Source organism: Bombus huntii, chromosome 2, assembly GCF_024542735.1.
Source record: "Bombus huntii isolate Logan2020A chromosome 2, iyBomHunt1.1, whole genome shotgun sequence".
In the NCBI taxonomy this organism is placed as follows: Eukaryota; Metazoa; Arthropoda; class Insecta; order Hymenoptera; family Apidae; genus Bombus; species Bombus huntii.
Window position 1 is genome coordinate 9,765,242 of NC_066239.1, and position 26,281 is coordinate 9,791,522.

Here is a 26,281-nt window from a genome sequence, read left to right on the forward strand (position 1 = left end):
ATTCCTCTTTTGTCCTAATCGGTGCAATTTGAAGCGCGTGGGCGTCCAACTGCGCATAACGAGCGCGAGTACAGTCCTGCACGTCGTCGAACGCACGCGATTGCCGGATAAACGCGCACGCGATTACTTAGAGCCGGTTGATAGACGCGAGTTCGACGATGCGATCGTCGATTCGAAGCGAGGGTTAAAGGACTTCTGTCTGCGAACGTCTCTCGAGTGGCTGCTAAGTGTACGCGATACCTGAGCCCTCTCTCGCGAATCCCGCGGTAATTGCGCGCGAATTCCGCGACGTCGCCGCGTCGGCTGCTTTTTATTGCCGGTCGTTAGTGTAATTAGGTCCCAGCGAGCGGGTTCGTGAGCCGTGGTGGTCGTACGCTCGTCCGTAATCACGGACAGACGTATACGGAAAACGGAAGCACCGTCGTCGCCGCGACAGCTCACTGAAAACATGTGTATGTATTCGCGACAGCCGTCGTTCGTTACGTAAAGTTAATTTATACGCGTTCCCACTACCGCGCTCTGACTGCGTGAGCTTGAAATTTTTCTGATAAGGCAATTCGTCGACCTCCAGACGGCCTCTTTTAATTGGCTTCTTGAGAGTCCGCGTCGCGCCGACAGAAATATACCAGAATACTCGAAATTACCGGCGAGGCTAAATTCTAGCGATAGAATCTCATTCCAAGATTCTTTCGATGCTTCTTCGTGTGGATTAGAAAGTTAGATTAGGAATTGGTGGATACGGGCTTCGAAGTGGCTGTTTTGTCGATAGTATGATTATAAATCACCAAGACAATGCTTGATAAAATTGTGATAGTTAGAAAAGGAAAATTCTCTTCAAAAAGCAGTGACGATCATAACGATAGAAGATATCAAAAATGTTTGTCTCGCCATTATAATAAGTAGTTGTAAGAATGAAGTAGGTAAATAGAATCTTTAATACGAAAATAAGAAACAAGAATAATAGATAATTGTAAAATACTTCTAGCATTTCGATTGCAAAACCAGGATATTTTTAATGTAAAATATGTTAAAAATATTCATCTACTGAATTAACTTTTAATTATTCCATAAAACAATATAATATCTTCAAACTTGTTTTTATATCCAAAATTTCTATTCATTAATTCCATTTGTACATTTCAATACAAAAGAATATTAAAATCACACTCAACGACTCATATCCCGTACTCTCGGAAATAGGAAATCCGAACTGAAGATTGTAGTCTAGAATTTCCACGACAGAGAGTAGTGGATGAATGTGTCGATCTGGAAATACCGAATACGAGCAGAATGGCGGGCAAAAGGGTGAGAATGCTCGTATCGCGGAGCTGTTGATAGCGGTTGTAACAATTTATTCAGTCGAGCGACGCGCGCCACGAAGGGAGCGCGTCTGGTCCCTTGCGAAGAAGCTCCGCCTTCGTTCCAATATCTCTTCTCGAGATAAAGCAAGATTCAATTTTACCTTTCTCTTGTATTAACGCCACGCGAATAAGGGTGAAGAGGAAGATCTAAGATCCCTGCCGCCAAGTGATATCGACTACCGAACGAAGGTGTGAGGCGAACACCAAATAATTTTAAATACGTGAAAAGATTTTAAACAGGTTAAAAAATTCAAAGACAGGTGTGTGGTGATTGACAATCTATTCGAAGATATTTCGACGTTAATGGTATCGATGATATGAATGCGAGGGTTAACGTACTGATAAGAAAAGATTGAATGTCTTTTGGCTACATTAAGTGGATAATAAGTTCTTATCTTAAAGCGTTGTTCGTTCGCCTTGGGATATAATATGTGGTACAGAATGTTTACAAACGTGAAGAAATGTTTGAGAATAACAGATTAGTGGAAAGAAGATTCATATTAATAATCGCTTGTAATTATATTTTGCTATGAAATATATGGGCTATAGTAAGTGATCTAATCTAAATACCTTGTTTACTCAGGTTTGGTAGCAGTGCCTAACTTCTCAGAAACCAAACGATTCATCTTGATAAAATTGTTTGCACTGTAGCTTTTATGTGGCTTACATGTCAAACTTAATTAACATTCAAATTCAATAATTAAATTCAAAAGTAAAACATGAAACGCATTTCTCATCCTTTTGTTTCAAACATATTAATAAATCATACTCTCTTTCACATAAGGTACTCTTGATACATGCTATCGCAGATTAAAGGCCAGGAACATTTTGCCTTTTAATGTTCCCCTCTAATTACACTGTTTGCCGCTCCGTTGCGATAAATCGCGTCTGTTCATCGTCTTAAAAATCGCGCGCCCAAGCTGCTTTACGAATCACGCCTCTTATAAATTATACCTAAGATTGAATCTACGGACGTCGCGCCGTATAGTTTTCTGAGTTCCCGGTTCAGGGAGGGAAACTTTCGATTGAATGAAAACGATATCTCGTTGCGTCCCCAGCGAGAAGAATCTCGTTAAACCGTCCACGCAAAGGAAGAAGTTGCCGGTTAAAACGCATTCAAACGGTAAGGCGCGCGAGAACGTAATACCGGCTACTTTACTACACGACGCATCCAACGACTGCCATAAACCTAAGACTTAAGGCAAGAGATTTTTCGCACGAGAGAGAAAAGTAACGCGAAGCGAACGTTGTTATTTCAACGTAGTCGCGGTTGGGCAGAGAAACTTGCGCATTTCCGGCGTTTTCCTTCGTTTCGAGCCGGCGTGCGTCTTCGGGGAGAAACTAGTTTTAACGTTAACCCCGTTTCGCGGGGAGAAGATGTAGAAGCTTTCGAACACGCTCGAATTCCGAGGAGAAACGCTCCGCGTGTTTTATCGTCGTTAATACCTTAATGCCTCTAATTGAATAAAGCGGAATTCTAGCGGAATGAGCGTTTGAAATAATTTCCCGGCGATGCTTTATGGAAATATGTTTTTGGAGGGAAAAAAAAATAAGAGAGAAGAAAGAATTTTTCATTGTTGCGCGTTATCGTGGAAGCTTGGAATATAAAAGCGCATTAAATTCCTGAATTAGCGTACGAGAAATCTATTCCAGTCGCGAACGCGATTATACGACGTTCATTCGATTTAAACGGCGAATTAACAGTGCTTTCAGCGCAAAACTCTGCGTTGAGGAATGTATCCAAAAAACTGACCAGGTTTTCCAACGTTTCGATCAGCATGGTCCACATGCACACACCGACCGAACAATCGAAACAACGTTTCATTATTTTACGAATTGACTGAAACTTCTCTCTCTTTCTCTCTCTCTCTCTCTCTCTCTCTCTCTCTCTCGCATCAAATGCACCATTCGTGAAATAATAAATAGATGTGATTTGCATCCGTGAAAATCGTGTCGATAGGAACAGAACGAACATACGACCATTAGGAGCGTCTATTTTCCACGCTATGGTCCATCGAGGAATATATACTAGTGGATGGAATCGAAGCTCTCTGAATCGTTTTGGTAGCGAGAAAAAAAGGGCGATTCTCTCTTTTGCTATCTATCCCTTTCTCTGACCAACCAATGGCGAAGGCAAAAATTTCATTAAAATTCCAGTGGACCATAGAGCCTCGTGGCACGATGCGCGTTTTCTCTTTCGTAAAAGCCAGTACGGCTGGCGCATGGCGGCAGCAACGGGTTACGCAATCTGATGCTCTTTTTTTTCCTCTCCTTTCTGCACGCTCATTACACGAACACCTTAACCAGCTGGACGCGATAACGCGCGTTTCGCCTAAACATCCGGAACACCGCGCGCCACATTATATCCTCATTATCCTTTTTATCGTCGTCCGGAATACCGGGGCTCTCTTGGTCTCGCTTCACGGAATCGTTTTCTCTTGTCGAGCGCTCTGGCAGGGCACTTTCGCACGTTTACACGCCGGCTACAAAGTGTTTTCCAGCGGAATAAAGAGAAAGAGGACAGGCAAGAGGGGGCTGAGAGTGAAGAGATGGCACGCGAGAGGGAGGGGAGAGAAAAGAAGAGGAAGGCACTCTGGAGGGTGACTGTAATCCTGTCGTTGGAATATCCGACAAGACCGGCACGATGTTGCCTTCCTCTTTCGTTGTTCCCGTCTTCGTCGTCGTCAGGCTTTCCCTATCCCAACCTTTTTGCCTTGCGCTTCATGCGCCAAACACGAGCTAAGCTTACATCGCGGCCGGATTTCGCTTAAAGTAAAGAAAAGACGCGAGCTAATGCAGGTAAAGCTGCTTTTTCCCTCATTCTGGACATCCCGTTCTACAAGCTGTCGTTGTTGTTACTGTTCGTCGGATTTTCTGTGCGTACACGTAACCAAAGTATCGTTTTTAATTCGACGAGGTAACTCTTTACCAAAGGGGATGAGCAGCTTCCTCTGCATGTTAATTAAAACTCACGCTGTGTTCTTTGGTCTGGTTGAATGTTCCTTAAGGGAAATTATTTTTTAATTGCTACCCAGGCTCGAGTTAGGAGGATTGCCCCGGGCGAGCCGATTAATTTATCTCGATGGTTTCCTAAACCACCGCAGCGTAAACGATTTGTTTTTCAGCCGCCGTGCGAGGATGCGTTTGAAAGCATCGTTCAAACAGAAAGGAGAAGGACCCTCTAATTTTTAACTCACAATTAAATTATACGTACTACGCTTACTTTCAGATTTCTCCGTACAATATTTTTCTGTAAAAGAATTCGGATCAACGTATTTCTAATATGAATCTTCAGAAGGCAGTTTTCTTTATAGTAATAATCTCCACTTTTTGTACTAATAATCAATAAAAAGAAACTGGATTTCGCTCCACAAAAATCTGCATAAAGAAGAACAGAATTTGCTATACACCAACGGCAAAAATTGAGACTCGAATTTGTTTCGAATTTTTACCGCGTTGTTGCTCTTTCATCGAGCCAATGATCTGGACAGACTGGCGTCGCCACCTTAAAACAGACTTCTCTACGATCTATGGATTCCAAGACGGAAGATAACTGCTGTTTTGTTGCGTTTTCTCCGTTTTCCCTCTTCTTCGCCCTCAGACTCTTCGTCCGCTCTTCGCACAGCCAACCGTAGCGCGCCTTTTCCAACTCTTACAGTCAGCTTTTTCTCCCGCGTTTCCGTTTCATCGAGGGTTTCGAGAACTTGCAAGAGAAACTTGCAGTTCGCGGCCGACGCAAAAACACGGAGTCGACATGGCACGCGACTAATACGCGAAAGAACCAAGTCGATCTAACCTTCTCTCAGCATTTTCTCACCCCTGTCCTGTAGAACGAAAATCTTCCTTCTCATCAAACAGCCTGAACCGGACAAGAAAAGTTGGCTAATGATTTCTCGGATGAATACGTGCCGAGGATCGGTAACTCTTTCAACGGGATATCTTGAAGGAGGTAGAGCGCAAGAGGCTTTCAAAGAGGATAATTCAACCGCGATGGGGCTGAACAGGCCGCATCCAAAAGCTTCGAGGAGCCACGTTCCAACTTCCGGAGCACGGCCAGCAAAGTCAATGTCTCGGCATTCATGGGGGGGTCGTGGTCTCGACCACAGGAATGCGCGGCTTCAAATACCGCATGGTAGATGAGTCTCTGCTATCATCCTTCATTAGCCAGTCGGCCTTCCTTGCGAGCGTTCGAGAGGGTTGCTCGGACGAAACCTCGTGAGACAGAGAGAGGGAGTAGGAAGGACAGTGAATGTGCTAGCTTTTAATCTTCGAAATCTTTAGGACGTTTGGCGACGACCAAAGGGAAGCTCTCTCATCGAGACTGTCGGCCAGTTCTCTCGTTTTCAAACTCCGCGATTCGCCGCCACCTTTCGATAATTCTGTCCCTCTCTGTCTGTCTGTCTGTCTCTGTCTCTCTCTCTCTCTCTCTCTCTCTCTGCATACTTACGCAAACATCATTCGTAGATTTCTAGGCAGAGCAAAGAAAGTATCCCGGCAAGCTCCTCGAGTTTACGGTCGAATTAAGGATTTACGCGGGGTAATTCAGGAGTCGGGGCAAATCTTGTACGAGAGCAGATAGAAAGGGAAGGAAAGAACAGGCGAAAATAGAGAAAGAAAGAAAGAAAGAGGGTGAAGGCTCTCTTGTGCCAGGACTAATTATCGAAGTCGGGGTCAGTTTTTCGTTTATAAAATTTCGTGACCCTTTCTAAGAAAGTTCGCGACACGGCTCGTTAAATGGAACGATTTCCGATTATGAAAATTTTCCTTCGGCCGAAGGTCTACGAAGTTCGAAACAGCTCGAGGAGTTGCCGTTCGATCGGCAATCGGGTTATTTTTCAAAACTACCTCGAGTTTCCGTTTATCAAAGGAGATTGCATCGCCGATAAACGAATTATAAAGATCTGATAAATTAGCAGCGAAACTTCTTCTTGAATTTGTGAATTCTCTCCTCGAACGATAGTTACTCAGAAGTTGTGTTACCTTAGAATAAATCGTGTAACCAAAGAACCACAATTTATCTTTACCGGTAAAAAAGAATTAACTGCTACGATTATCTTTCGACTTTCTTAAACTTTATCCTTCGTTCATTTAAAACAAAAAGTTTCCAGAAATTTCATATACAACATACTTTCTAATTCACGTACTTCTGTGATACTTCTTTGATACTTTGTACAACGACAACTTCTCTGCTACCAACAAACTTACGAAATTAAGAAAAAGACAAGTTAGCAATCAAAAGGGAGGAAAACCGTGTTTGCCCAAGTTAGACGCGTTTCGCGTAAATTTCATTTCATCTTAGGTGGATATACAGGCAGAACACGTTACACGTGAAATGTGCGTGCAAATTAGATCAATGGGTCAGTTTGAGAAGCTCGTCGAAATTAATATCCGTTCTGTTAGTTACCAGAGAGACTCGATACTTGGGGTTTACGATTCATGATCGTATCATGGCGTACAGTTGCAGCCACAAGTGCGGATTAAATTAACGTACTGTTTGGTATCTGAATAACGGAAAACCGTGACCTGCGGTTTTGCAATATATTCCAGTTTTTGCGCGATGAAAAAGTAGACGTGTTCTGCATCCAGTAGCGCGCATTTCCGCTATTTAAAACACTCGCGGAAAAGGTAATTGTAAAAAACGACGTTACCATAAAAATAACTCTGCCCTATGTAAATTTGTTTTCTGCGCTAACAGGAATTTTCAATACGTTATTCTATCGCGTTACTAGACAAAAGACTTTTTACATAAATTGATTGCATGTCAACTATGAAATGTTTAAAAAATAAAATGCATTAGAAGTTTTCATTATATACATGCTATATGCACATTATAAAACGTCCATAAAGCCACGAATGTTCGTTATCAAGCACGTTATCAACATCGATTTCTCTGCAGAAATCAGCACGTAATGCTCCCTTATCGTCGATCTCGCGTTACAATAACTCACATAGAATACGCTTCCATGGTATTTATATATCTTCAGTTACGCAGTTTAGCAGCACGCAGAATATGTAACGTCATACTCCGAACGCAGAATCGTTCAACAAAAGATTAGACGGCCCATTCGTCCGAGAATCGAGCGAGAGATCGAGGGTTCAGCATCATCGTTACGAGAACCCCTAACATCTATTTGCTCCATGAACCGATAATGAAACAAATCCCCACGCCAGAAACAACCGTAGGCGATAAACCAAGCAGCGTGGAATCAACAACGAAAAGGAGAACGGGTGAAAATTTTCGTTTCGCCCCTGGCCAACCTGGTACGACCTCGCGAGAGAAGGTGGAGAGAGAGAGAAACGAGAAACTCGACGAGAGGTTCGGTGTTCCCTCCGGCCTCGGTAACAGCAATTTCGCGTGGAACGAGAGGAAAAAGTGGCGAGCAAATTCGCATAACAAGGCGGACAACCGCGCAATTAAAATTACGTTCGCGCGAGCAAAGAAAGCGAAACACGCGACCAACAAAAAACTAAACGAGAATTTCGTGTCTCGTCTGGCCTGTTGGTCGACGGTGTGCGAGTTGAAAAATTTCTTGCGGAAAGCTCCCATCCGTTGCTCTCCGCGCGAGAGCGCCACCGATGGACCACCTTTCTCACGTGTGGCACCACTACCTTCGACCTGCTACCTTTCTCCTGCATCCCCATCGAAACTCATACGCCTCTAAACCACGCATTTTCCAAACACAACTCGTGCATGTACAGGGCGAAGAGCATGCATACGTGGAAAAGAGAGGGGCCTGCGTTCGGTGGCTCTCAACTGGCAGAGAGGCAGCCAAGCAACCAGCCAGCAGCCGGCTCTGCCCGACCAACCAACCATTCCACATTCCATTCGACGGTTCTCTCTCCCCCGGCACATAATGAAGTCAGTCCTGGCGTTCTAAGCCCCGGTAATATCGTGTGGCAGGGCCCTCCCCGAGATAATATTGGTGATGTATGCTAACGGGCTTTTCGGTACCAGGCTACGTCGTTTTTACGTCCCTTTCGTACCGGCGTGTCCTCCTAAATGATTTACCGCGAAAAAGAGAACGCTTGTGGGGGTCGGCCACTATCTCTACGCCGTCCACCCCGCCAGTGCCACCCCCTTCCGGCTAAAGAAAAAACTTCACCCTTTTAATCCCACCCTTACTGTCCTCGTACATGTATACCGGTGGCGAAAAGCGATCTTTTTTTTTCACGCGACCATTGAAAATTCCAAGAGTAAACCACCACCGGAGACTTCGTTAACCTTCAGCCACCGAGGGTGTCTGTGGGTTGGTCTTTTATAGGCAAAGGCCGACCGGACGATGTGGAATGTTTGAAAGTTGGCGATTTATACGGGTTGCGGGCCACATTGTTCCATGAACGCGAGGGTAGCTGGTATTTAGAGCGGCCGACAGAAGTGAAACTCATAATATTAATTAATGAAAGGGTATTTACGTGGCAGTAACGACACATTGTTCCGCGAGATTTCCCGACAAGTACTCGGTACCAGGCAACGGATGCAACGAAATCATTATTACCCGGTAATTAATGAAAAGCGCATTGTGAATCAGTTTTCGCTAGCTATCGAACATGTCGAAGCGATAATGCCCGACGTTTCGGTAGAAGTTTGTCAGCCGAAAGTTTTCGATATTTTAGTTCGGGAGACAAGTGGTCGAAAGGAAGTTTCATAGTTGGTGAAAATCTTCACCAGTGGGACGTACATAGAACGTCCGGTGGATTTAAGGGAAGATTGACAAACTGTGTACCCTACTGATGAATTCTGAACGCGAGTCGGTAAACAGACATGCTTGAACTGAAAGTTTAAATCCGTTCGAAGATCCCCAGGATTTTTCCAACTTACAGGAGACAGGTATTACGTTTCGTATAGCGGCAAATGGCCGAGCCCGATTTTTATTATACTTTGGGTGTTCTCCAAATTCAATTTTTCCGTGTTTCCAATGTTCCGTTTTACGAACCTACTTACATACACTTCAAGGCAGTTTAATGTGATTTTACATTTTTCTTGAAATCATAGGAAATCGCGTATAACCTCCGAAGGAACTTTACATCACGTGCTGAGAAATTCGTTAAAACAAAGATTCAGAAATTCTAAGTCAGTAATTGGCCAAGTCGAAGATTTTCCAAACTGATAAAAACACTTGTGTAACTTTAACTACGCGAGTTGGTTATCTGACATCGTATTACGTGTCTCACGTCTGTTTAGATATCCTAAATACTTCAAAATCTTTCACAATACTCTAATTGAATTGAACTTGCACTGTTGGAATTTTTTAACTCGAAAGAATAAAAGTCAATTCTTTGGACTCTTAAACGCGAGCCTTGTGTTTTCTTTGAATTTGATTAGACATATACTTGCAAGTTATATTAGGTTGTTGCATAATAAATATAGGCGAAATTTTATTTCAGTCAGTTTGATAGTATAGAATATAGAACGTTCGATAATTGTTTTTCTCTTTTATCCAGAAAATTTCAGTTTGATCGTTCATTTCATTGATTTAATCATACCAAGGTAAACACAACATGCAGAAATACGATTTTCGAACCACTTGTTTGTAAATATACACTTGATCAAACTCTGCTGCGTAACAGCAAAAACATCATAGAGAGAAAATCTATCGATTCGGGTGATTGTTAATTATACTGATTAAAAATCCTCATCTTAAAGCAATTTATATTTAGCGACACAGTTTGTACTTTACCGCCATAATTATTATGCTACAAACTACGTATTAACTCCATCTACAGGATATACCACAAAAATTGTGCATTTTTATTTAAACCCAGAGTAATCTAAACAACTTTCAGAAACATTTTCCTATTACCACAAGAATTACGTTAAAATCTTTCTCTTCCATCGAAGAAAACATCCTTCGAATTATCTCAAAATACACCACATATATATGTAATGTCGCTTGCACGCAACAGTACTTTCTATAGAATTTATTCAACTTATCGCTCGAACTACGAGATACAGTTCGTTTATGTAAACACAGGATCGTTTCCCCGAACACGTCCAGCATATCCGCTATCTATGCTAACACACTAATCCTAACCGCACCTATTCGAAGAAAAAAGTAGGAAAAGGCTATATGTAGGATTCTAACCTTTATGATGCCTGAGATGAGAGCGTCCGCAGCAAGGTTGCTCGAAGTACGCGTGGCCGGGATGCGCACCGGCGGGCCTGTTTGCATGGCTCGATCCCAGGAACAGTCCCAAGACAGCTGCGAGAACAGCTGCTCTGACCAGCAGCAACATGGCATCCGGTAATCTTCGTCGTTGCATCCTCGGACACGATTCACGGAAAGGACACACGCAGACCCAGCTGGACACTTTGAAGCGCGAATTTCAAACGAAAAGCGTGCACAATTGACGCTACTCGACCAAAGGCATTACACTACAAAGCGTAACACGTGTATCGAGACCGATTGAAAATTTCTCGTGAATCGCAAGAGAGAACAGGAAAGGTCACTGTCAAGTGAAAATGCGTATTGTAGCGTTAAATTCGACCTGGCCTTGGTTAACAGCGCGCTACAATCTGTGTTCACGGCGTGGTTGTTGCCCTTTGCCGTTGGCAACGCGCTGACGGACGTTCACCGATGCCACAAGGCTCGTTTTCACTGTCCGTCTCACTCACCGACGATCGCGCCGTCTCTCTTTCACGCACGCCAGGTATATACGATCGACAAGGTAGAAACTCGACCGCGTGCTGTGCTTCCTTCTCTCCCTTCCACTTCGGCCGCTACGTTCGCCGCTTCTCGTCCACCAGCTTCACCAACTGTGCCCTCGAGGACAAAGGAATTCTTCCTGTGCCTCTCTTTCCTGCTTCAGAAACGACGCGCCAGTACCTCGTGTCCTTACAGTATTCTTAGTCGCAGGTAGAGGGCCTTGAGATAGGGTCGTTTGGCGAGCACCGGATACAGGCCTAACAATCAAGATTCTCCACTTTCTCTTTCTTATTTTTTCTCTTTTTTCTTCTTCTATGTTACGTGGCATACACGAACGTGATCGTACACGCAAAGTTACGAAGTAAAGATCGCTAATAGGAACGGAATACCTCTGAATCGTTTCAAGGCTTGTATCTATGATAAACGGTTAAACATGCAACCTAACCCTTCTATCCACGTAAAGCTCTATGTCACTGACGTCCGTGATACACTTTCGTTCGCGCCATATTACGTCACTGTCGAAGTAATACACAGTCGCGTGCGACCGTTGAACCGACACACGAGAACGTATACGTATATATTCGTGCGTCAGAAGAAACAACCGAGGAAATCGTTGGCAACTAAATATAAAGAGCGCGTCCCGCGACGTCACATCTGTTGCTCAGCCCACGATCGAGTCGCCGAATTTTACTCCACGAACGAGCCAGCCTTTCCTTAATCCCGTGACATCACGATTGTCGAACGATCGTTCGTACAAGTGTCACAACATGGTTTTGTGTCCATCGGCGTGTCGAGATAGAACACGCGTCTTACGACGCTTTCTCACGACGAAACGGAGCGCTGCGAGCAGCACAGATTATACAAACCTCCCTGTATGGAGGCCGCGGCACGACTGTACAGTCGTATGAGAGTTGCCGCGTTCACAGGCGGTCGGCCGCGCTCGGCAAACTTCGGCCACGGTCGGCAAGCGCTGCTCGTGCTCTGCGACTCTATGATCCACGTTAGTTTCTTTCCAATCCGAGTCGCTCGTCGTTTACCAGTTTGAACGAATGTCCGAAGAAGCATCACCCCTGATATTTCTCTTAACCCTCGCCCCGGGGACGCTTTTTATAGCTCGTATGAAAAATTTTCGACTACGTGGGGCCAATACGGACATACCAACGAAACGGCTGTTCGGAATTGGACTCTCTGGAGCGTTCAACTCTCGTTGCAAACGCTTGAATTATGAAGTGTCCCCGATTTATCGTGAAACCCTGTTATCTACCCTCTATTGCAGATTTTTCTGTGTCTAATGTTTCGAGTCCTTGACACTCGTATCAATTCCTTCTTCTCTTTACAAGTAACTTGTACGATCGTTGAAAAGTGCATTCACTTAACCCTTAACATACGGTGTGTAAAGACGATTGCGATCTACATATCGATCGCGTTTAATGGTGTAAGATGACGCAAATGTTATAATAGGCGTATAGAGTTATTTTTGTTTCGACAAAGTTCAACTACGTGGAACTTTTCCAATATTAATACAAACTGTCCGTACTATATAATGATGCTAAGTTTATACTCCAAATTAACCCCGTGAAACGTCCATGTACAATTTAAAAACACTCTATATTTATATAAGTAGAGATTTCGATTTACGTCTACCAATATGATCTAAATTTTTTTAAAAATATGGTTCGAAAAAGTTAATATTGTGTTTCGAAGTCGGTTTGAGGACGCAGCAGTCAGCACTCGAACTTAACGAAATCAATGTATCGAAACACGTCGTAACGTATTCCCCGGAGGGTCGAAGGCGAAATTCAAAGCCCCTCAAAAAGCGTGGTACGTCTTCAACGGCGTGATCATCGACGGTCCCGTATAGCCCGGAGGAGAGCACGAATGTTGCGCGCGCGTTCATCCGTCACGGAACACGAAGAGAGAAGCGGATTGTATGAATAAGTCGATATGCTAATGTAAAAACCCTCGAAGTTAGCTGAGCCAACGTTGAGCTGACGGGCAAAGAAAGTTGCAAGGCATATCCGGCCCGTTTCGCTACCTACAAAGTGTTCCCCGACCAAGCGCGAAAGAAGAAACAATTTTGTATCATCCAGCGGCTGTGGTGCCGCCATTACCACCATGCTTGACGCAGGCCACTCCCTTTGTTGTCGTCCCTGAAGAGGGAGAATGGAACCTAGCAAGACGTAAGGGAAGTCGTAAGAATTTTAGAACAAAGGAAGAGAGCCGAGTCCTTACAGAAGCCTGGCTTTTCTTAACTTTCTCTCTCTCTCTCTCTCTCTCTCTCTTCCACCTTTTGCCTTGTCTTCTAGTCTAGGAACTAGCCGGTTGCACCGCGACCAACAAATCTACCAACCGCTATCCCATTTCATTGAAATAGTTTAGAATTGCATGAGCCACCCCTACCTCTTTTCCTTTGTCGTTTCTTACCGGGCCAACGAATCCTCTCTCTTGCGTGGCTTCTAAACGCGAACGTTCAACCTTTCCTCCGTTTCGAAAGAAAGATCGTTGAAAGTATTGTCCGTATAGACGTGACTTTTGCTGCGGTTAGTATCTGGAATATAAATTGTCAGGATACGACACATGCAGACACCAGGATCTCTATTCTTGCCAAAGAGCTCTGTCGAAGAAGCATTTGGACTAATTTACTTACCAAGTTGCAACGTTTGAACTATATCCCTATGGCAGTTTTAGTCTAAAGAAGAAGTCACAGAACTTACTTGTTAGAACTATTGTTGAAGAAGAAAAGAAGTTTTTGATATTTCTACATATACTTGTAATGTATAATAAGGCAATAAATAAATTTATCTATACAAGAATATACGCTTATTGCAATTTGGTAATAACGACGAAAAGAAAATGGAAGATAATTTATTTAGAACGCCAATGTTTTTATGATGAAGTATCAAAATATATATTTCTAAGTTATTTAGTTCCAAGATCTTTTTGCATATTAATATTTCCACGTATATATATATTCCACATATTAATGAAAAAATGCATTATTCAAAACACTCAAAATTATTATACAATCTGGCAAGTGTGCAATTATTATTCCTGAATGCAACGTAATCGAAAATGGGTAAAGCAGCCGTTGAGTAGTGCAATGCAATGGTTCTCGCCTAAGAGCACGTATAATACACCCTTTCATGTTTAGATGAGTGACACATCCGAGAGAAACGACGTTTTAACTTTGGAACTTCTTACGAACGATTCGTCTTGAATAAGAAAGAAGGCATTATAATGTCGGCTGTTCCGCGGCATTCATTGCCGGACAGCATTTCGTGATGCGGTTGATGGGGGAGGCTCCGTGAATTTCCCGACGCCTGGTTAAATTTCAGCAAGTTCCCATGGAAGTTCTGACTTATGGAACGACGAAGGCCTGAATGGACCTCCGTGCAACGCAGAAACACGCGATTCGAGGGAAGGGGGATGTGATAAGTTTTAGCAAAGTTAAGTTGCCGTTTAATGTTTCGTGTTTGATTTATAGACGTGTGAAACCCAGTTTAATAGGATCTCGTCCTTATGACCAAGAAAGAATATATGTCTCTTTTCTTATGCTGTAGCAATATCTTATAAATTAAACAGTTCTTTGTATTACGAAGAACCGATATAATTTTATAAGTGATCGATTGAAGCAATAATGGTATCTCGATGTTGACTTGAAGATCATAAATACTGTTTTATTAGATACGATTTCCGAAGTACATAGTATCAGTAACAAGAACCTCCGCTTGTGTTTGTGTTTCAATTCTACCCGGGAGAGAAAATAAAAATCTAGTTTCGAGAAGAACACGACTGAAAAGATAACCACGTATTCGTATACTTAATCGTGTTCGAATAAAACGATTTCGCCTCTGTTTGAATCTGTATTTCCAGTGGAAATATTTTTACGTTATTTCCATATTCCCTCCTGTTCCCGTTTTACGATTCTTTGACAGCCGCGAAACCATAAAATCCGAGAGTATTAAACGATTCCTTGAACACCATGACGGCAGATCAATCAGAAGAAGCGACGATCGGTCGCGTATCCTATGGATGCTACATCGGACACAGTTGGATTCTTCGTTTAGTTCCGCTTCGACAAGAGCAAATGGTTGGTTTGTCGTAAAAAGAGCGGCCGCGCGATGAGAAGGCTTTCGCGAGATATTAAATATTCAAGAACGCCAAATCGAGTCCACATTATCCTCTTATTCCGCGAAGGTACTTCTGCGTCTTTGAAGCTGCTATGCTTCGTCGCTTCCGAAGAGCAAATCGACGGATCCCTCTTTAGTACGTACGATTCGAAAATATTTGTCACCCGCGAAGATCAACAAAATCTAGCGGGTAAAGAAATGGAGGAAGAGTTAAAATATAAAGAAAGAGAGGCAAGCAGAATTTCCTTTGCGTTTCGTTGCGCTCTATCAGTGTAGAAATTTTTCGTCTTTCCCGCTTGTTTCAAAATGCATTTCCACGCTTTTCCCCCTAAATGGCAAAGCGTCCCCTCATGACACTCTAATTTTACCGTTTCTCACGTTTTCGTCCCTGGTGTAATATTTTTCAATGAAAATAAAAATGATTTACGCGGGTAACGAATCTCTTGGCCTAATTGAACAAACAGCGCGTTCATCAAATGAGAGAGAAGAAGCAGCGGCAGGGGAAGAGTGAAACGTCGACTTAAAAATTCAACAATTACGTCGACCCAATTTCCTCCTCTTTTAATCGTTGGACGTTGTTACGCGTCACAGGGATGAAATATTAACCGCGTTTTCGCGCCGCTCTTTCAACGGCTAAGAAACGCAATTCACGGAGATCATTAGATCGTCATTACGAACTCTAATTGCGACAAACTAACCGTCCCAATTGCTTCTCGACATCGATCCACGCCTCGTAAGGCAACGGTTTCCATCCAGTTGGTGCACGCGAGCATGCGAGTGGCGAGATAATTGCGCCAGTCTCTTGCTTTTTATTATTCCGACTTATGATTTTTAGCCGAGGAGCACGCTCGATTCGCGTTTATCCTGGAAATAATCAAGACATGATACACTGCACGATACCACACCAAACGTAACTTCCCCTTTTCTTCTGCTATCGTCTACCCTTTTCTTTCTTCCGGCTGATGAAACATCGACGAGGTCTCAACCTACTAAATTATACCCAATATCCACGCAGCGTAACCCTCACTTATCTCCGCGGCGAAACACATGGTACACGACAGCATCGAGATCTCATCATCTCGTTCGCGAAGTCGAAGAACAGAATCCGACCGATTCCTTTCGCCACTGGCTCCAGATAATGTCTTACTTTGCCATACGAGTCTCGCGCCGGTGTTCTTTTATTCGACGAAATCCACTTAACCCCGTGTTTCCTTCCCGCGCCGACGCGGATCAAATTAGAACATCAAAGCGTAGGACGCAATTCCAAAAGGTACAACGAAAGGATGATCTCATTTAATTTCCTCCCTCCGAACTTGAAATACAACGGCTACAAACAGAATGATATTTCACCCTCATGGAGCCGTACTTTTTTCTTGATCCTATCGAACCAAAGATTCACGAGGGATCGAAGGGAGAAAATGGGCGTTGTCTATGAATAACTTTGCGAAGATTCTGGCTATGTAAGTAGTACATAAGTATGTGATATATAACTTTGACTTGATTTTTAATTCTTGGCGTCTTCTTCGATAACATTGAATAATTGATACGATCTTATACGACTTATAAAACTTGTAAAAGGTGAATATGATACTTTTTCAATTAAATTCCATTTGCACCATTTTTCACGTTTCTTGGAAGGAAATGTTAGTAAAATCGAAGGATTTCCAGAGTAAGTGTTGCTTTATATAAAAAAAAAGACATTGTATCGTAAGGTCTTCCAGAATGACTCAGTAAAGACGGAGGCAAGAATTTGAAAAAGTGTTACGAGGCGTTCATTCGATTCACGTCTCTCCGGAGTAAGATCGCGTGGCGCCCCACGGAGCTATTAAATTTAAATAAACGCAGAATTGGCTCCAGGCGGTGTTGCGCGTCACTGGAAGTAAAAAATCCATAACGATTGCCGGTATAATTGACTTCATCCGGGAGAGAAATACATTTCATCGCTGAATAATCGTCCTTTTCACCCCGCAATGAGTCTGCGTATTAAAAAACCTGCGAATAATCAATCCAGACGTCCGATCGATTCGCGCGGAGAAGAAAATTACTTTCCGATACAGAGGAACACGGAGTTCGGGCCCTGCAACTGCTAAACGAATCACGATCAAAGGGAACCAGTCAATAGAGGCGCGCGAAATTGTGCCAAGGTTTCGTCGGCGAAACAACGAGTAGGTCGTCATTCAATAACGACAAAAGGATCCGGTATCCTCCTAGGAGTGCTCTTGCCAGAATCGTATCGTATTGCGGCCTAATCTAGGGAACGACTTTGATAGTTAAGACGTCTTTGCTTCGGTCGGTGCAGCCGGAGATTCGACGCGGAACCTTCGAGTACTAAGGTAGGTACGTGTACTATGAACGGGTCTGGATGGGTTACGAGAATGGCTCTCTGGTAGGTTGGAGTGGCCCGAAGATGGAGTAGGAAGGAGCAGGAAGACCGTCTACGGGGAAAGGGGATGAGAGTGGTCTGTACGGGGTGTAATCATCAAAGTGACCCATACCCCTTTAAACGGCTCACACCTCGATCACAGACAAGCAGGCCCGAGCCGTAGCCGCCGAGTGATACCAAGGCTGCCGGCCTAGGGTGTCACGGTGGATTTAATTAATGCAATTTAGCATCCATCCATCATCTCTCGCGTTTTTGCGTTAACGAGGGCCGCCAGCTTCGCCGTTGTAGCCGTTGTGTTGTCGCTACTGGGCTGCGCTAGGAGAACCACGGGGGCACTTTGATGACGAGCAAGTCTCTCGATTATATCGACACCTGGACCGCCCCAATGCCACCCTCTCTCTTCGTTCTCTGCCTCACCCAACCCTCTATATATCTCTCGACCTTCCTTTTGCCTAGCGAAACCGGGGCTTTACGGTCATCCGTCCGTATTAAACTCTCTCTTCGTCATGGAACGCGTACGTTAACCTAGTCCCTTCTAGCTTCATGCCTGTGTACAAGTGTGCGTATACGCGCACACGGTTAGCGTTTATACGGAGGCGACAGCTGCCGATACATCCTCCATATCGATGCGATAGACGTCCGGGGATAATAACAAAAATATTAGACGTCGGGAAAAAGACGTCTCGACGTGGAACACTTTCCCCGGGCGCATCCCTGCGAAAACTGCAAGGCGCGTCCGCGATCGTGGTCAGGGATAGTTGGCTCACAGGGAACGCAATGTAGAGCGAGTCTAAAAGAGATGGATCACACGCCAACCCTCGATAAAATGAACCTTGTAGAACGACGATGGGGTTTTTTTACGTTGCACCCCGCCCGGACCACGTTGTCGCCTTTCGGATAGCGGTTTCATAAAGCCGAGGGCAAGAGGCTCTCGCGAAAGTTTGCGCGGTGAATTTAACGTCCGGGCCGGTGTCTCGGGCGCGAAATCTGATTTATGAACGACTTTATTGGAAAATGTAATCGATGCTGGCGACGAGCTTACGTTTAGCGCGCGCATGGATTTTTGCAATTTCGTAAGTGTAACGTATCGATTTCTTGAGACATTGATAAGAGTTCCCATGGTATCTTCTTGAAGAATTGTAAAAGGTGTAAAATACAGCTAGTATATTTTATTTATCAATAAACACTCCTGCATAATATTGAATATAAAATTGAGATTGATCATGAAGGAACTGCTTTATTGATCGTAATAGATCGAGTTATTTTTAGCACATATAATATTTCACATTATCCAACATTAAGTGATTATAGGAATCAACCGTACAATCTTTTACAAACTTTTGAAAGAATTAAAGAATTCTAATCATTCTCCTTAAATAGAAAATATACTCCTTACTCTATAAATCCTCATCGTTCTAACATGACATAAACATTTGTGTGATATTTACACACTTATAAATCCTTTAAAATCCCATGTCTTTACGTTCCTCCTTAAGAGAAAGAAAAGTTATCGCACACCAATTGTATCAATCTTACAAACATCTTGTTCGATCGTACGAAATAAGCGCGTTTACTTTCTCTTTCTCGATCGGAATGCCAGCGGGCAGCACGAAGCATCGCGATCGTTCAGCCGGATCGCGGTCGTTTTGTAACAACGTCAAGGAGGAATCCTGTACGGAGAAAAGATCGATCAAGACGAAACTGGGGCGTGTAAAGCGCGGATGGAGTCGCGATTCAGTGGCTGTTTGTTCTTTACAGAATCGAAAGAGTGGAATGGAAGTCGGTATAGCGTAATCGCGAGAGGCGGAGCTCCCTCGTCGTGCAGAATCGTTCTCGATAAGGCGAACGAGAGGGAATCTTCTTCTTCTTCTTCCGACGTGGCCCCGGCAAACCTTCGAAATGACCGCGATCTCGAGTAACCACGCGCAATGAAAGAGGCAAGAAGAGAGGAGAGCTTTCAAGCTCGAGAACAGGATTACCGGACGAGCTGTGGTTACCGTGCTCCAAAATAACGTCGACGAGGGATAGGTATCCGCTAATGTCGTACGTTGCAACCACAGGAACGCGAACCTTTCCGCTGTTCGATTTTTCAGACGATAAAGACCGTGCTATTCCCTTGAAAGAGAGGTTCGATTGCTTCCATTGCGTACTTTTCCGCTCTGTGGCTAAGATCGATCCGCCAGTTAATGAAATTTGGATTTCTTTCGACCCGGTTGTTTCACCGCAGAGAACTTTCTTCCTGTAGCTGTAGTTTTGCCATGGTTTTACGCTTCGCGTCCCTGCGAGTGTTTCCACAATTAGGTGTCCCAACGTTCTCGTGTGTTTAATGTAGCGGATCGAGGAAAATAAAATTACTTTAAACATTGGAAATTGTTCAGTTCATGTTTTTGTCAGTGTTTAATTAATACTCGCTCTATAATATTTTGATGCATTATCTCTACCTGTATCTCGAATTTTAGTTTCTACTTTTATTTGTCTCTCTATAGACGAATTAACGTTCTTCTCTTGATACTTAATATTTAGAAGACACAAACGTGAATGTTGAATTACACCTGTCTGGTCTCGATGTTAGTTTTGATCTTGTCAATGATTTCTATGTCAATTTTAGATACTTTTAGTTACTACTGTCTTGAAAATGTTCACAGCTCATGAAAATAACAAATTCATTTTATCACGCAGACGAATGAATAATAGAAACTTGATCATTCATCCGTTCACTGACATTTTTGTTCGCATATGTGTATTATATTCAGAACTAAATTAAAGAGAAAACAACTTAAAATAAAACCGAACATGGAATTGCAAAAAAATGCTCACTTTGAGATTCACACACGCACGCACACACACAGTGCAAGAATTGGCATAGTCGCTCCACTTTCCTCGTGACTTTACCTCCATTTCACGTTACCACAATTTCCCCAAAAATAACTAACACGGAATAAGTAACAGTATCGCGGAGATCGATAGTACTGCATTGACTGACAGGATAATTGACAGTGCCGAACAAGAACAAGGAATGATCACAAAATTATTCTTTCTTCAACACAATACCAACCGTGCACTATATAAAATCTAAGTATGCTTTTTATTGATATAAAAACGAGAAGACAACTAGACTTGTAGCGGACCATATCGGAGTCATCTCTGATACTGTTCCTTACTCTTTCATTTTTATTCCACGAGATAACGATCAGCATCGATCAGCAAAGCATCGATGTACTCGCGAGGTGAAACGATACCTTGTCATTTTTCATCAGCGGATCGATAATGGCGTCAACGACCGTGTTAAGCAACGTTTAGCGAACAGCGTATACATTTTTCACGGCAATATGCTTACGGCGGGGCTAACGATCGCGTCCAATGAATGCAGCTTAATTGGTGGGCGAGGCCTCGCTAATTATATAGCTGATTGTCGATGCGCCCATCGGCGGACTACCGCCATCTGCATTACCAGTGATTACAGTGATGTCCATTCGAAACGATCGAGCCGTTCCCCGTCGCGTATTTCTCTGCTCCCGATCGCCGAGCAATCCGGCCTGATTATACATTCCGTTTCAGGGGATTCGGCCAGTAGTGCATTTTTCACGAGCAGTTAACCGAAGTAATTAGTCACCAGCCCGGCAAGCAACCGGAATAAACGGCCTATCCTAAAAAGCGTTTTGCGCCGACGGGACGGATCGATGCGTGCCACCGAGATAACCGAGGTTTTCCCGACCCTCGAGACGTCAATTACGCCGGTTAAACGAGAAAACGAAAAATCCCATCCAAGTATAATGAAGATCGAAGAAAGGACTGCTTTTCTCTAACCTCCATTTTTCATTTAAAGCACAAAAAAGACTTGAGTGTTTAAAGATTAACGGAGGAAGGAAAGCGATCGTGGACGAGAACGATGAAAGATAAAATTCGTCTAATCTTTGTGCAACGTTAATGTCTGATGATTAATGGTATTAGAATTTAGGAATTTATTGGAAGGATTGGAAATTGCGAAATGATTAGAGAATTAAATACGATTTTATAACCGAGGTGAGAATAAAATAGGTTACGCTATTTCGATGATGAGACAATCTAAATATTTTTAAAATAGAGAAAAATCGAATAATGTTATAGATAGATATCCAATAGGAAACTTGAAATTTCGTTTAATCTTGTTACGTTTCCGACTGATATTGAATAGAACAAAGCGAAATAGCCGATTATATAATAACTAACTAATTTATTTACGCGTCGATAACCAGCATATGAATAAAAAATAAATTTTCAGTAGAATAAAATTGTTAATGAAATCCTGGGAGTTTGGCGAGCGATCCGTTTGTTCTAATGCAGGAACATTAATTCCCAGTCGCACTGTCGCGGTCGCGCGCGCGCACACACACACACACACGCTCGTAACAATTGCTTTTAATTGCATCGACCGTCCGGTTAATTGTCTAGACAACGGAGCTTGATTGAAGGCGCTACGGTAACACGAACAGAGACGGTAATGATTCTCAAACTTTCCTTCGCTCTCCACGTCCACCGTAATATTGTTAAGGACATCGATATTGAATAATTTATAACGAAATATGCATGAAAAAAAAGCTTTTCTTCGTTTCAATTAATGCTTCATCCAGGTGGTTCTTTCTCGTAATTTTATCGAGTATACATTTGTCACAAAAAAAAAAAAGAAGGATAAGAGAAAGAGAGGAAAGAACGGAGAAGTCGTTTCGAACAAATATTCAGAGGGAAAAAATCACACAATTCAAAAGTACTCTATAGATATGTTTCACGAAAGTAGTTATCTTTATTTTTTCAAATAATTCGAAACAGTATTTTCTCGAAAGTTTCGTACGTTTTCACGTTTCACTGAAATCGATTTAGTTGAAGATATTCGATATAAAATGGTTGCTCCCCTCGAATCCGGAACAATAACTCGACATTATACAAATCAAACGGTGATATTCATGAACCGAAAGTCAGAGGGTGGAGATATAATTGCATTAGTCGTACATCCCGAACTACATCAAGCCCGCTTCCCACGAAACCCTTCGTCGTTTCGATTCCTGCCGGATAATCAGTCGCGTTTTACGCGTTTCCACCCCGGTGGCTGACGAAATTGCGTTATCTCGCGCGTCTACGGTGAAAATTCCGCGTAAGATGCGAAGCGCTCCGATGTAAAACAAAAATACTGGCAGAAAGTGCTGTAAACTTCAATTTAAGTAAGCTGCCTGCCCGCGTGACAAATTGAATTTCGACGGTAAAAGAGAGCCTGAGTGACAGCAAAATCGATAAGTGGAAATGGAACGTGTTCCTGAAAAGCGTATGGCAGGAAATATATATATATACAAAGAAATATCATAGGCGTTCTTTCTTCTTTTTTTACCTTCTCGATTTCTATAAACGGTCACAAATCGAGCGATACGTCTACTCGGTCGAAGTTTGCCAACGAAACTTTATATCATCGCCATCGGGGAACCTGTAAAAAGTAACTTAAACGGAGCCTAACGCGAGAGGCTTCTAACAGAGTCGAAGCAATCCATAGCTAGTTCCATCGAATCAACTGGCCATTACTCCCCCCCAGACGATCGTTTCGCAGGCTTCTATAACCCGAATTGCCTCTAAGCACGAACCGATAAACAGGACAGAAAGTTGAAAGTCGCTGGAAATTCCTGGAAAACCGTCGACACCGGGCAAACAATCGTACTGCGCAACGATCAAATTCCATCGACCTATCCAAACGTGCGTCAACAACGTAGACTACTATTATAAACTGTAAACGATATATCCATGACAGACGGAGACAGACGTCGCGTGGACTATCTGGAACGGTTGAAAACGAGCGATGATCGCGCGAACAGAAGATAGAAAGGCGTGTACGAAGGACGAAAAATAGAAGCGTAGCGAGAGGACACGGCGGATGATGGGCACGCCTTTCAGTTTTGTGAGGCGAGGGGAAATTGAAACAGCTAACCGCGTTGGTGTCGACGAGGGTGGTAACAAGAGAAAAGGCAAGAGAGATGAGAGATAGGTAGAGTCGAAATGAGAGAAGAACTTGGGGAAGGGATCAAAGGACAGAGAACGAAGAGAACGAAGGGAGAAAGAAATACAGAGACAGGGACAGGGTGGAAATCTGCGTGGTGGAAGCGAGATGAAAGGGAGGAACGAGAAGGAGGAAAGAAACGATGCGGAGAGGGAGTCAGGGCTACGCGGGAGAGATTCAATCAAACGAACGCATATAAATGAGTCGTTTCAGGGTAAAACTGAATTATACGTTGGCGCTGGTATGTCCGTGCACACAGTTTGCGAACATGTACGTATACAAACGAACATAGTGGAAGGATCGCAGTTGCAAGCACAGCTCCATCGAGGCGGTTGTATATACAACGAATATCCGGACCGAACGTTCTCCCTGGTGGACCCTTGCGTCGAAAGATTCGTTTGGATAGCGTGTGACTATTGAATGGCGCGACGAAAAAGCCCTGAGACGACCAGACGCGATTCTATAAAGTGGCCAAAGAGATTCTTATCCGTGCAGTCGCGAAGAAGCTGTTCCGTATTGAAGTCGATACGCGTTCCTTCGAAACTCCCCCTCGACCGGATACGTTTTTTCGCAGTATCGCAGTTTGCATGATAACGAGCATTCAAAAGAACCGTCGGGGAAAGGGACAGTTCCGAGAAATCGTTGCCGGGGACTTCGTCGCGTGCGAGACCGCGTAATCGTGAGAAGCTGTGCGTGACGACGCGTTATTTTTCCGTCGGGTATCCGTCTCTGCGATGTTGCTGTCTCTTCGATATCGACGCGTGCTTTATCAAACGCTATCTCGCGTCCCGTTCTCGGTGAAATATTTCTGAACCGGCGAAATTTCGCTTGTGGCATTACTTTCGTTCGAAGATTATGACAGTTTCGTTAAAAATTCCAAAGTTACGAAACTTAAGATAGATAATTTGTAAATTTGTTTTATAATCGTTGCTAGTCCTATTATAATTTTACTAACTTCTAATTAGTAAAATAATAATAATTCTATGAAATGTAAAAGTTTTAATGCGAGGTCACGTTTCCCTTAAACTGATCAATCTAAACGTAATTTGTTCCCAGGGAGTTCACGAAGCTCGACAATCATTTGCAGCACGCGATAAGAGGGTTGACAAGGAAAAAATGTTCATCTGGGGGCACACGAGATGGACGTTCTCTTAACGCGGATAGGGAAAAGGAGCAGACGCGGCGCTCCTCTTGCAGACCGCGGCTAGGAAATTAAATAACCAAACTTTTCGAGAAAGATTGCCGGGGTTACTCTGGAAGGTAACGGCGGAGAGTAGGTGGACGACGGTGGCGGTGAAGTGACTGGAAAGAATCAAAAGAACAAACGGTAGCAATGGGGGTGAGCGACGCTAAGCCCCGCAAGAACTCCAAGACAAACGTGACTCTGTCCGCCATTTTCTGCCCTCTGTATACGACGTCGGACTTGGCCTCGCTTCAACGAATTTTCGAACTTTCCACCGCCGTCTTTCTATTCAACGCTCGCTATTCTTCTCCATCCTGGCCGTCTCCGTCGTGAGTAGTTCGCAAGAATTTTTTTCCCCTCTGCCACCCCATTCCACTTACGGCTCGATTCTCTGTCGGCCAAGTTTCCTTCTCGTTATGCCAATGGCCGGGTATCGCCGTGCATGGGAAATTTAAAAGTTGCTTGGCTGACCTGCTAACGCGGTCAGTCGGTACATGGAGGAGCAACGATAAGACGATGCGAAAATTCGATCAAACTACTTGATAGTCAGATGAAATATGAATCTGATAAAAGCGAGGGAGTTTCGAACCTTTCTGATTGCATTGCATAGTTAAATATTCTACGATCATCGAAAATTCTGTGAAAAATCGAATATATTTTTACGAAACATATTAGGTCAGATTTTTCAAAGTTTGAAATTGACGATTTATACTACTCATTCTTTATACTATCGACAATTTGCCTTGAATCGCGTATGTTCGATGTGAAGAAGATTTATAACAAAAATACCTAAACTTTGTTAAATATTATCTACCATGAACAATGAGAATATTCGATCAGAGTATTTTCTCGCATGAGATTAATACAATATATTATATTGATAATAAATACAATAAACACCACAGGGAAAGAACATAATATGCAACGTTAAAATTTACTAATCAATTCCACGTAACCAGAACTGTACTTTTATTTCATCGCGAGATTCCAAAACTGTCAATTCTAGCAACATTAAATATATCGTAATATTAATCGTTTCACTTTTGAAACTACCAAATGACATAAAAGTAAAAAAGTAAGCAAGTAAAATCTTTTAAATGAATTATCATGGTTTTCCCATGTGTTCTTTATGAGTTAAAAATGACATTTTGTACTCGTATACCAATCAAGTAAATGGGATAAAAGGACTAACAAATTGGAATTCATCGAAGATTTGCCTATTTCCTCTATCTGGTTATAACAGAGGATTACGTAGTGCTCGGGAGCAAGTGCATCAATTTTGCTAAAACTGATATGCCACCAAGTTAAACGGAATCCCAGTTTGGTATTGATGCAAGCGGAGAACGACGTTTCTCAATAGAGGGTCGACTGAAAATTCGGGTGTTTGGATATTGAGTGCTTCCGCATAAGCGAAGCTACCTTCGGGAGCGTCGTCAGCAATCAGTAAACACAATAAAGGAGCGACTGCTTTGAGCCCTGTAGACGCTGATAATTGGACGAGGCTTTCGCAATACAGGCTTTAACCGATCCCTTCTCGTTCGTTCTCGTGTTGGCGTTGTCCGAG

The 26,281-nt window shown here is 43.1% G+C and overlaps 1 protein-coding gene across 4 annotated transcripts in view; it reads right to left on the reverse strand.

The window, feature by feature from the left end:
* LOC126878065 (semaphorin-2A) overlaps positions 1-26,281 on the reverse strand; it is a 557,194-nt gene that overhangs the window by 248,388 nt on the left and 282,525 nt on the right. The window contains exon 1 of one of the 4 annotated variants that reach the window (XM_050640488.1): positions 10,445-11,907. The exons of the other annotated variants lie outside the window; for them this stretch is intronic. Coding sequence (XP_050496445.1) covers positions 10,445-10,622 — 178 coding nt within the window. The 5' untranslated portion in view covers positions 10,623-11,907. Of the gene's footprint in view, positions 1-10,444; positions 11,908-26,281 lie in introns of those variants that run through there. 4 annotated transcript variants of the gene reach the window in all.